Genomic DNA, 12159 nt, shown 5'->3' on the forward strand with positions numbered 1-12159 from the left:
AGACGCAGCGCCGCGGGCCCAGGACGGGCGCACGGGCAGAGCCGTCGCTGCTGCCATAGGGGCTCCAGCAAGTTTCTCAAGCCCTGGTAACCACGTATCACCTACGATATCCTCATGCTCCTCATCACACATAAAATGGAGCATGCAGCCTGTCAAACCTCCAAATCTGAACGCTGAAACAATCCACAAGAAAGCCAGCTCGCGTTCACCTTTATATTCCTTCTCCACTCAGCATTTTAACGCCAGAGCGTGTGGTTCTGCTCTTACTAACAGTGTTCAGAAAGCTCCTTGCAGGCAGCTGAACTGATGTGTTCCCACACAAGACATTTGTTGCTGTACAATTCCCATCTGGATTTTTGTAAAAGTCACCGACAGGGATGAGCTTCATGTGAACATGTTTGTGCTTCAAGAGAAACGCACTGGAGCACTTCTGAGACAGACGTCTGCAAGAGCAACACAGTCGGCAAGCTCAGCAATTTTGAACGTGGGTCTTTAAGGTTCTGCAGATCAAACAGAGTGAACGTCTGAAGTGAACCCTGAGACAAACGTGCCACAGGCGGCTGATCCAAACGCCCGCGGGCGCTCCTGGGGCGCGGCGGCTCACACAGGAGGGACTCGGCGACCCGGCAGACGGTGCTGCCGCCGCCGCCCGCAGCTCCACCGGAAACCAACCCCAAAACGCTGCCTGCGGGTCGCTCCTGCCCGCTCCCCGGCCGCTCCGCCCGGCGCTGCCGCTGTCCTGCCTGCTTGCGGCTCAACAACAACCCAGAGCAAGAGAGGAGCAGAGAGGCGAGGAAACAGAAGAGAGGCCAGGGCGAGGGTCGGGAGACACAACAGACTTCACACCGAAAGAGAGACTGATGCAACAAGCAGGACACGAAGGACTGGGAAGGGAGGTGTGAGCATCGCTGCCGACCCTCGTCCCACCACCACCACCAGAGCTAACCGTCCGCTGCAACGACAGACACACCGTTATGCGTTCTGCAGGAGAAAAGGCACGAAAATTCACTCCCAACAGCCCACAGAAAAGATGCATCCATGTTGAAGCAGGGAAAAAAAATTCCTTCTCTTTGCATTGATCAGCAACATTAGCACATGAAACAAGACCTAGAGCATTTTAATTGAAATAACATTACCTTTTGGAAGTCATCCAGCCAAACCAAGCAAACTGACCATCACCGTGCGTCCTACAAGGCTAAGCAATGAAGAAACCCCCAGGAAAGGAAGGAAAAACTTCCCTTAATTTATGTTTCTATAACTGCTTTGAAGAAAGAAACCCACAGTAAAGGAGCGGTCGTGTTCTCCTCCTCCCCAGGCAGCTGCAAACTGAACGGGTGTTACTGCGAGTGGATGACATTGCACCTGGAAGCACGCGAGTGCAGCGTGGAGTCACGATGCAGTGAAATGCGGACAGCAAAGTACACACCTTGGCATTGATATATGGGTCAAAGGGGCCGTACTTTTTGAGTTCTTTGATCTCAAGAGCATTCTACAAAAAGGAAGAGGAAAAAGAAACAAAAATGTGATAATGAAATGGGTGAGATATAGCAACAAAGCAATGGGTGACTCCCAGGGGGGAATGACAGGGCTCAGCATTTGTTCCAGCCAAAGCCGTTAACAGCAGAAGCTGCAGCTGCGGGTCCTGCGACCCCAGCCGCGGCGCCGGCCGGCGCACGCCGCGCGGGCTGCTCGCCTGGCGCTTCTCGCTTAAAGAGGCTCCTGCTAAACAGACGTTAATGAAACGTTACCTGGAGGGATTACACTGAGCTTTTAATCTTTTGCAAAGCTTTCTCTACACCTGTCCTACCCGGAGCAGAAAGTTTACACTCGGGGTGCCCAGTCAGTTCCTGTCGGGTTGCCTGCAGGCAGCTGGCTACACCCTGACCTACTGAAACAGACGGAATGCCTGCGGCTGTGCCCGAAGGCACTATCGGCTGCAGCCCTGACCTGGAAAACCCTACCAGAGACACTAAAACACACACTCTTAGCTATTTCTGCTCCGTTGGGGAGTGGTGGACAATAGCATTACCACCATATTTTTCACTTTGTGATGCTTTCGAGGCCGTGGAGCAGCCTGATGCATCAAGCCAGCCGTCCTGTACCGAGGAACAGCAAAACTACGTGTGGCACGTCGGTGCCGCAGGACCGGCTGGAAGCAGGACGGGGACTCCTAAACCCAGCCCACGGGAGTTCGCTCCTCGGCTTCCCAAAGTGTAACATCGCTCGGGCTCGGTGTTCAGCAGCCCCGCTCAGTAAGCCAGGCCCTTGTCCGAAACTCCTGAGCAACACCCGGCTCTTGTCGCAGCAGCGCTCCAGGGCTCCTGCGCTGCGGGACACCCGCGCCCTGCAGGGGCGGCCAGACGGAGCCAGCGCTCCCGGTGACGCGGCGGCCGCTGCACGGAACCGCTGCCTCTGCACAGCAGACCCCGCCGCCCTGGAGCAAATCCCACCAGTGTGACACAGGGCAAACAATCCCCTTTCTTTTTTGTTTTCTTGCCTGAGAAAACAGTTCTTTAAGATTAAGCTGGGACTTATCTGGGGGCAAGTAGGGCTAAAATTATCTTACAGCTTACAAATGAGCTAACTGGAGCAAGTGCTAGAGACAAGCCAGGAGAGGAGCTAAGAGAGCGTGGCCAAACAAAGCTGCTTTGATTAGTCCCCAAGAAGGGAGCCAGTGTGTCCTTTGACAGCACCAGAAACCTCTCAGCTACCCAGCAACTGAAAGCGAACACTATGGGTTAGTTTCAGAAGCCCAGTACGAAAGCAGGAGACCGCTTCCTAGGTGCTGCGTGGCTCTCACATCTATACCTCTCTAGATAAACATATATACCCCACTCATTCAACCACTAACTCGGAACCAGGGGTATCACTTCAGGCACTGCCCTTCCTGTCCCATTAGCAAGCAGGAATTTACAACCATTGCTACTAGTTTGGGAAGGGCCAGGAGCCGCCTGGAGCAGCGCGTCTCCATCCGAGGGAAGCGATTCCACGGTACACAGGAAAACAGGCAGACCTGCTCATTCACTTTAGTGTGCGAGGGTCCCTGGTGGATGAGCAGCCTCACGATGTCCGCGTCGCCCTTCCACGCTGCCAGGTGCAGGGGGTAGCAGCCTTTGCAGTCTGCCACGTTGGTCAGCGCGTCGTTCCTCAGCAGCACTTCCACCACGTCCCTGCAAGAGAAGGAAACTCGAGCCCATCAGGCATTTGGCCCCTGTTCCACAGCCACATTCTGCAGTAAGAACTCTACACAAAGTTCATCCGAACAGGTGATTTTAAAACATTCCTATTAAGTGCTGCCCAAGAAAAGAGAATGCAATGCTGCTGAGGTGAGCTCCGGAAAGATCTGTGTTACCTTCCCGCTAACGGGGCCAGCAGGGACCGAGGCCATCCCCGAGCCGCTCCGGTGACAAGTGAATGGCACCAGCACAATGCAGATGAATAAGGACTTTAGCGCTCAGTTTCTCAACATCTTAAGCAGCAATGAACAACAGGAGATTTACCGCGCTGAAGACTGGAGTTACTTAAAAACACTAATGCACAAAAGCACATTTTCAGTGGTGCAGGCACAACAACACGTGGGACAGCAGACAGACTGCACAGGACTGTGACTGGAGAAGCACCCTGAACGTGTCGTTCTGTCTTATCCAAATGGCTTATCAGCAAAAGGCTGGTTGGAAACCCAGTGTTTTGCCAGATTTGCGATGTGTGACCACAGTGCAGCAGGCAGCGCCTCTACAGCGTCACTGCACCCGTGTCCTTCAGCGCTTGTCCTGCAGATGGTGCCGCGCTGCACTACCGCCGCCTTTGGGCGTTTGTGACTGAACTGCCCAGAAACCGCAGCTCCACGGCACCCAGCGTCCCTCTGACCAGCGCGGTACGATCACTCACTTATGCCCGTTCAGAGCAGCGTGGTGCAGCGGGGTGTATCCAGTACTGTCAACGCAGTTCACATTGGGCCCTCTCCAGATGCTGCAAGACAGAAAACGGACAGGGAACACTTAGCATACAGCAGACGGACAGACAGCCGCAGGACGAGGCTCGGGCTCTCACACCAGGCGGTTATCTGCACACCGAGGTTAGGAGCGTGACACAGGGACGAGCGCGCGGCGCCGCGAGTTAGTGTCGGCACACGGCGGCACGGACTCGCCTCCGCGCGCCCCCCGCTCCACGTCCGAGCCCCGCATTCTGCTCCACGCGTCTTGCAAACACACACGTGCTTGCCAAAAGCAGCTCCAGAGGAACATGTGTCCACAAAGTCAACCACAACAGAGAGCAAACCGTCAACGAGGAGGTCCCCAAGCGCTTCCGAGAATATTGCAAACTTCCCTCCCTTGTTCACAAGTCGAACGCCAAGGATTTAAGGATTAACCCCACAGGGGAATTATCTTCCCCCCGAGCTCTGCAAGGTGTCCTATTTAAGACAGAGCGAGCCGCGTGCGGAGGAGCCGGCGCTGCTCCGGGCTCGGTGTCCACCGCCACCCCCGAGCGGCACAGAACCCACATCAACACGTTCTGCCAGTGAAACCGTCTCTGTCCTGTGCGTGGTCCCCTCCGTCACTCCTCACCGTTCCCTGCACGCTGCCGTGTGTTAATACTTTCAAGAGTTATACGGGGTTTACTACAAGCCCAGACAACCATGCTTCTGCTAACACACTGCATTTTCCTGCATTGTTTTCTTTTACCAGGGCTGAACTTAACAGTGCTCTCTAATCCCCAATTTAATTGGTTTAAAATAAAGTCAACCGCTGCTCGCTATGAAGTCGGCCTTTCCCGATCACTTCGTTTCCTGCCCAGCATGTAATTGCTACGACTCACTGTACGATACAGGGGCAGCTCGGGCAGCGACCAGGTTTTCTCCAATAACAGTCACTACTGGAGGGCTCCTAGCCAGGAAAAGCTCTAGACCAGTGTGTAAAGCAGCAGGAAAGGCACCAAACCAACAGGAGTCTCATGCAGACCAAGCAGGAGTCCCGAGGGAAGGGGCAGCACGATGCAGGTGGACATGAATGGAATGCAATGGAATGGAATGGAATGGAATGGAAGCCCATGCACGGGCTGCTCACCTGCCCAGCGTCCAGCGGTCTGACAGACTGGACTGAGCTCAGAGAGCTCCAGGGTGTGCATGTGAAAAACTAGCAGCATTTAACAGAAACGTTTCTTTCAGCCGAAGTTACAAGGTAAGGAAGGGAAGGTCAGCGGTGCGGCGGGCACAGCGCGGGGCACCCAGCGACAGCCCGGGGCACCCAGCGACAGCGCGGGGCACCCAGCGAGCCACGGCCGGGCCGAGCAGGGCCGGGAGCCCGGGCTGCGTCCCCAGCAGAGAACACACGCACACACACGCACGCACACTCACACACACTCACGCAGTGCCACCAGCCGCCTCCACCTGGCTGCGTAACGCCTCACAAACACAAAGTTCACTCGGGGACTCAGCCGTAGCCTTCTAAATAAAGCTTCCTGTTTGTAAAAACTGCTGAATAAGGCATATTGCTTTAGGTCACGATAAAACCCAATAGTTCCTTTAAACAAGGCCATATTTGTCCTCTGCCTTTCCCATGTATTTCCTCCCAAGCGCGGTAACTTTACTCACAGCGCTGTCGGGGCAGCACGCTCGAGCAAAGGCCACGCGCCCTGAGAACAATCAGCGTCCTCAACCAGAGCATGAGCCGCGGAGCTCACTGACAGCCGCACTGATCCGCATCACAGGGACCAGAGGCTCCGGGACAACGCACCCCAGCCCCAGGACAACAGGCACAGCACCAGCACTGCGCGGTGTATTCACACACCCCATCCTGAGGACAACAGGCACAGCACCAGTGCTGCTCCAGCTTCAGGGTGCGCGAGTGACTTGGCCCAAGGTCTCGAGGGAAGTCGAAGCAGCTCAGAACTGGTCCCAGATGTCCGGAGCCGCAGTTCAAGGCCTCAGAGATGCTGTCACGGGGCACTTGAGGCCGGGGGCAGATGACACCCAGTCCCTGGCCCAGAGGACATCGCAAGTCAACGTTCACATCTTGGCTATTAATATCCGTACAACTGCAAGATTCCCGCAACGCGAACATGACCCTCTTTTGGTATTTCCTGCTTACAGACTGGTAACACAAACAACTCCAGCGCAGGATTCGGGGCTCAGAAAGCGTGGCGACGCTGCCCATCGGGCCGTGGGAAGGGGCTGGAGCGCTGGGCGCGCGGCGGAGCCGCGACCCCTTCCCGCCGCCTCAGCCGCTGGATAATGCGACAGCCCTTCTGAAAATAACCTGCTGAGGCAAGGCCGGAGGAGATTACAGCAGAATCTCCCCGGGGCAGGGGAGAGCACGGCTGGGCCCAGCACCGCCGCCTCGGCCGCTCAAGCAGGCTGCGGGAAGGGCGGCGCAGAACCCGCGCGGGCTGCGGCTCCGCAGAGCGGCGGCGGGACCCGCGCCGGAGCCCAGAGCTGCGGCGGCTCTAAGGAGCGGGCCAGGAGCTGCCGCGGGCTGAGGGTCAGCTCGTCTGTCCCCCTCCAAACCCGCCTGCCGGCTCCCACGGCTCACCCAGGAGGCTGCTGTGGGTTGGTGCAAGAACCACCACAATCACACATTTAACCTCTGGGCTCAAACCATAAAGGAACAATACAGGCTTGGCATCGCTTATAGAAACGCACCCATCCACGAGGGCTGCCCTGCCCTGGCAGATGGCTCCTGGCAGTGGAAATGCTTCTCTTTACATTTAATGCATGGGGGTGGCAGTGGGCTCGGTCACCTGCGTTGTGCAACAGAGACAGAAAGGACGGGTCGCGCGTGCACGTCACGCTACATCAAAGAATCCCTCCGAGCAGGAGGCAAAATAAATAGCCGCAGGAGAGGCAAAAAACACAGGTCTGGTTTGAGTGCATATGCTGCTCTTTATTCTTAAAAGCATCCCAGCCACTGGCTGTGCAATCTGCTCCCATTACCGGAGCGTTTCCAGCTGATTACACGCAGCGGAGCAGAGTTCACACACAGCACGGGCTCCGCGCCGGCTCCCGGGGCTGCACCCGAACAAAGCTCTTCTGGAAGAAGCACAAAACCTGTCAGCGGAGACGGGAAAGCCGAGCAGCGTCTGCAGGCCCAGGGCCGGGTCAGGAGCAGATATGGCCGGGGCAGCGCTCGGCAGCGACGGGAAAACGGGGGAACATCAAAATGGCATCAGCCACAGGGCCCCACGTTTTCAGCTCCCAACCACCACCGCGTCACGCTGGCACTCAGCCGAAACGGAGACAAGACTCAGAGGAGATGAGGAGATTTGGGAAGGAAGGAGAAGGGAAAATGCTCACTGGAGTAATTTTTAAAAGGGTCTGCACTTGGCCCGTAAGGCACGCAGCGTGGGCGCCGCGTCCACCGGCGCCTCCACAGCGCTGCTCTCCGGCCGCAGCGTCCACAGCTGCGGGAGCGAGCGGCAGCGCCCAGCGACACGCGGGACTGCACCCAGAGCACCTGTGCTGCAAAGCTGCCTGGGTCCTTCTGGGTGGGGAATCCGACCTCTAAAAGAGGCCAGAAATTGGACAACAAAATGCTTACAAACCTCCTAATGAGCTTTACTAAACACCAGTTCTGCAGTGGACTCTGCCTTTTGCATCTGACTAGATGGGGGTTTGAGGAATATGAGCAAAAGGAAGCAAAACATTCCTGCAGAAATTCAATAAACTGAGCAGCATTATGAAAGTGACATAAAACAGCCCGGAGCTGGCAAAACCGCAGAACCGCAAAGCGGAACCAGCAGCACCGCTAAGGTCAGCACCCCCTCCTCCGCTCCCACGGTGCTGGGAAGGTGCAGCTCGGAGAAGAACATGCAATACTGTTAGAAAAGATGATCAGACACAGAGCACGTCAGCAGGACACGCCGGCCGCGCGGGCTCCGGGAACGGCGCGAGACGCCCCCTGCGCCCCCACCCAGCACCCGCGGAGCAGCCGCTGCGCACCACGGGGCCCCGGTCGGAACAGTCGGGAGCTGCAGCTGCCAACCCTGCGCTTCGCCTTTCGTTACATGATTTAACGAGCTGTGGAATCAACGTGACAATCAACTCACAGAAACAGAGCATCGTGTCTTGAACTGTACGTGTCCATCTGCGCTGCTCCCTTTGACAGACACACAAAAGGTCCGAGTTTGGAGCAAAAATTGTTGCCAAAAGGAACTTGTGCAAAATAGGTTCTGGCAGAGCGCGTTTCATTCCCGCCGCCCGTCCTTCCCCCGTACAGGGAAAAGGAGGCACCACTTAGGTGTTTTGGGACAGCAGGAGATGTGTGATCCTCTGCTAACTGTCCCAGCTGCAGAACAGCTACGTGGTCACTGTCAGACAACACCAACAGAATTAGAACAGGCCCAAGTTACTGGTTTTTTCCAGCACCCACAGTGACCTGACCCAACACACACCTCAGTGGGAATGTGGGATTTCTAGCAGGGAACCTCGCACCTACAAGTGTACAGGAAAGGTGGTGCTTTATTTAAACACGACATCCTCCTCCTGGTTAAGCGTCAGAGGGAAAACAAATCGCCCCCGTGCTCCCCCGTGTCCGTGCGAGCGGACGCGCAGCCCGCGTGCCCGCAGCCCAGCTTGGCCGCTGCGCCCGGCCCGTGGCCCCAGCCACCGGCAGCCCTGCGGCGCTCGGGGCCACCCGGCGCTCACGGGACAGGTAAACGGGCCCCGCGAAGCAGAGCAAGGACTCGGAGCTTGAACCACCCCTCCCCTACATCAATTAGAAAGCAAATGCAATTATTTTGTACCAATAAGTGCATCTGGAGTGCACTTTTGCCTTAGGGAGACTGGAAAAAATGAGACTGGCTCACACAACATCCCATTTCCCCGGTGACATTGCCAAGATCAGTGACATGAGGGCGCTGAACTTCTGCTGGCATTGAAGCTTAATTGTTCCGACAGGCGGGATGGGGCACGCGTGGAGGGACCCGCGCCGGCCGCCCCAGCACGGCCAGCGGGCGCGTGGATCGCTGAGCCGACGTTAAAAGGAAACTGGTCGCTCTGGAACTGGAGACCGAATGCACCGGGACGGGAGGAGAGGCCCTCGGGGAAGGGAACGTGGGAGTGCAGAACCAAGAGCCAGGACAAAGCTCCAGCACTAGGAGCTGTGTCAACACAGCCCACGTCGGCAGGCAAGCGCTTCACCCACAGGACCCACCTCAGCACACACCGCAGCGCGGGGCCCCGGCCCCGTCTGAACTCCCCGAAGGCTGCGGAAAGACACGGCCGAGCAAGAAATCCACTGGCACCAACGCGGGACACAACAAGTCGACTACATACCACTGCACTGACTCCAGATGAGATTCCTGCTTGATGAGCTGCTCCGCTGGATGCCCAGAGAGCAAGTAACAGGGAAACGAGGGAACAGGGACCCCGAGGGCAAGAGGGCAGCCAGAAAGTGACCCCGCGGGGCCCGGGGCAGGAACAGCAGGGACACACCGGGCGGTCGCGGGTCCCTTATTAAGTCATCTGATGGACTTCACAATCCTTACAACAGAACCAAGACCAGGAGGCAAAGCTTTGAAGTCTCCAGATTTCAAGGCTTCATCCTCATCCTGTTCCTGCTTCCCACAAACCCCGTGCTGGTTCCTGGACGGGGAGCAGGGGGTCTGGGGGGCAGCCTCACACCGACCGGGCACGGGCCGCTTCAGTCGGACTGCAGTTTAAAACCAGGCAATTTACTTGGTGATGCCGAACTTGAAAGGAGTTTTCATAGTGTCTTAATTAGGGTGAGGGAAAAGTCATTTCACCTGATTTCCAACCCACTTCAATATTAGATTTGAAAGACCACCTATGACATCTTCAGCCTTGTCTGGCCTAAGAGGCTGAAAACCAGCACGCACCAGGATTAGATATAAATCTAATGAGATAATGTATTTACATCATATTTATGGCACTCGCTTTTAGACAGGGCTGTGTTCTCGCGTCCTTAGCACGCAGCACTACAGACGCCTCCTTTTAGCTGGAAAAGGCTTCAGGTTTACTTTTTAAATTTAATTTCCCTTTAAAAGAAACCATGTATTAAAGTAACAAGGGAAGAGTGCTACTATAATCTGGGCTTACCAAACCTAAACGAGATGAACTCAAACATCCAGCTCCAGTTTGAGTTAAAGAAAAGTTAGCTCAGAAATTCAGCCTGACTTCTCACGAGCCGCCTCCTCGTCCATCCAACAAGGATTCCCCGACAAGCCCTGAACGCTTCTCAATCACACCACGGTGACTCCCTGCAGGACAGAAGTCATTTGAAACCCAGGTTTAAAAGGTGCACTGGCCACGTTGAGCACCCAGCGCAGCAAAGCGCCGCCCGAGCTCCGCCGGGCACCCGGGGCGGCCCGCAGCTCCAGCACCGTCCTCCGGGAAACCGGCTGCAAGCGGCTCCGAGGACACCGCGAGAAGGGCACGTTCACACACCCCAGCACCCACGTCTTCCAAACGCAGCTCACACCTTCCCGCCCTCCGTCTTTAATTAAGCACCTCACCCCTTCGTCAGTCCATTGAAGATCTTTCTTTGCTGACAGCTACAGTCCCAGGTGGACTAACACTCCAGTGTATGTTTTCCTCCCTTCCGCAGGAGCAGCTGCATTAGCTTCTCCAGGCTGTTGCTATAGAAACAAATCAATCCTCAACAGTTTTATTTTTACCAGTTTCTGTGAAATAGGATTTACCTCATTTCCATGACTAAGCTGTACTCCAGAGTGAGCTCCTTGGGACAGCGATGGTGACATCGCAGCATCGGCCAGGACCTCGTACCTGGCGTCAATGACAAGAGGAAACAGCCATCGCCCGTATTTAAATGCACCTCTGCATTTCACCAGGACACTTCACCTTGAAACGATGCCCACAGACAGAGCGTTCCAGAGATGCGGCTGTACCCGCGGAGTGAAAAAGAGCAGAGGGTGGACAGGACAGACGGACAGAGCAGGGACGTGCTGGCAAAGCTCGGCAGAGCGCCCTTCACACCTCACCATCGAACGCCAAAAGCCACTTGTGACACGCTCCGCGTGCAGCGGAACTGCGCGCAGCTCCTGCCTCCAGAACGCAGAACACGCGGGATCCAGACCTGCAGTGACGTTTCTTCAGTTTGGGGATCGCAGACAAAGTCGAGGGAATAAGGTAGTGGAAACATTGGTATCTCACTGCTCAAATATCCCCTATTTGCTGACACACTCAGCTGCGGTTCTGGCCCTGTGATTCCTACACACAGCCCAACGGCAGGTTAGGAAGCTGGTTACAGGGATCAAAAGCCATCACGGAATGTCACAAACATCCCTCAGTCCACACAAGTCCCACCAGCAGCCACCGGGCGCTCCCCTGCGTCCATCCCAGCGCCAGGAAAACCAGCCCCGAACCTCTGAGATGAAAATGTCAAGCTGTACCCCACACACAACCTTAATCACAGAATCATGCTGACCCAAGCAAGCAAATAAAATGTTCCAAAGCTGAATTAGAAGATCACACAGACGCAACACGCTTCAGAGGCACTGCCAATAATTGCAGCCTTCTTGAATTATTTAAAAAGTGCTTAGAAAACAATTCACAGGAGGGAGCGGGTGCACACCTAACGCCCGTGGCACCAGCACCCGCGTGCGAGCAGCTCATCAGAGCGATCCGCGCTGCCGGCGGGACGGGGCGCAGGGGAGGAGGCGGCTGCAAGTGGGCGAGATGTTATTAATCCCAGCACACGGGGAGCGGGAGGCCCGGCCGCGATCTCCAGCGCAGCCCGTGCGCGTGAACCGGGACGCGGCCCCGCAGCGCCAACGCGCCACGTCTTCAAACCGCCCGGGGGCTGATATGAAACACTACTTTTTTTTAATAGAAATAATTTTTCAGACTCCCAACCGCATCTGGACCGTCTGAAGCTGCTTTAAGCGTTCAGCCACGACACCGTGTCGCTTCCTAACCCGGTGGCTGCTGCATCGGCGGAACACTTGCCGCGCAGCGGCAACCGGCCCCGTCGCACAGCGGCTGCACCGGCCCAGCCCACGGCAGAGCGCGTCCCCCACGCCGCACAGAGCCCACACACCGCCGCAGCTTCCCCTGCGCTCAGCAAAGGTCCCGTCTTGTCACATCACCAGATGAAAATAAAAAGCTTTTTCTGCAGATTTGGCTGTAACACAATTCATCCCTTACTGCTACCGGCAAAATGGACTGAATGCAGATTGATATTTCAG

At 56.1% G+C, this 12159-nt stretch overlaps 1 protein-coding gene across 2 annotated transcripts in view; it reads right to left on the reverse strand.

Moving 5' to 3' along the window:
• The window catches only part of ANKS1A (ankyrin repeat and sterile alpha motif domain containing 1A), a gene marked incomplete at its 5' end in the record, with an annotated part of 53518 nt that overhangs the window by 38467 nt on the left and 2892 nt on the right, over positions 1-12159 (reverse strand). For both annotated transcript variants that reach the window (XM_080358417.1, XM_080358416.1), the window contains 3 exons: positions 1427-1489; positions 3014-3170; positions 3889-3969. In XM_080358417.1, coding sequence (XP_080214543.1) covers positions 1427-1489; positions 3014-3170; positions 3889-3969 — 301 coding nt within the window. The remainder of the gene's footprint in view (positions 1-1426; positions 1490-3013; positions 3171-3888; positions 3970-12159) is intronic.

Source organism: Nesoenas mayeri (assembly GCF_963082525.1).
Source record: "Nesoenas mayeri genome assembly, chromosome: 23".
Lineage (NCBI taxonomy): Eukaryota > Metazoa > Chordata > Aves > Columbiformes > Columbidae > Nesoenas > Nesoenas mayeri.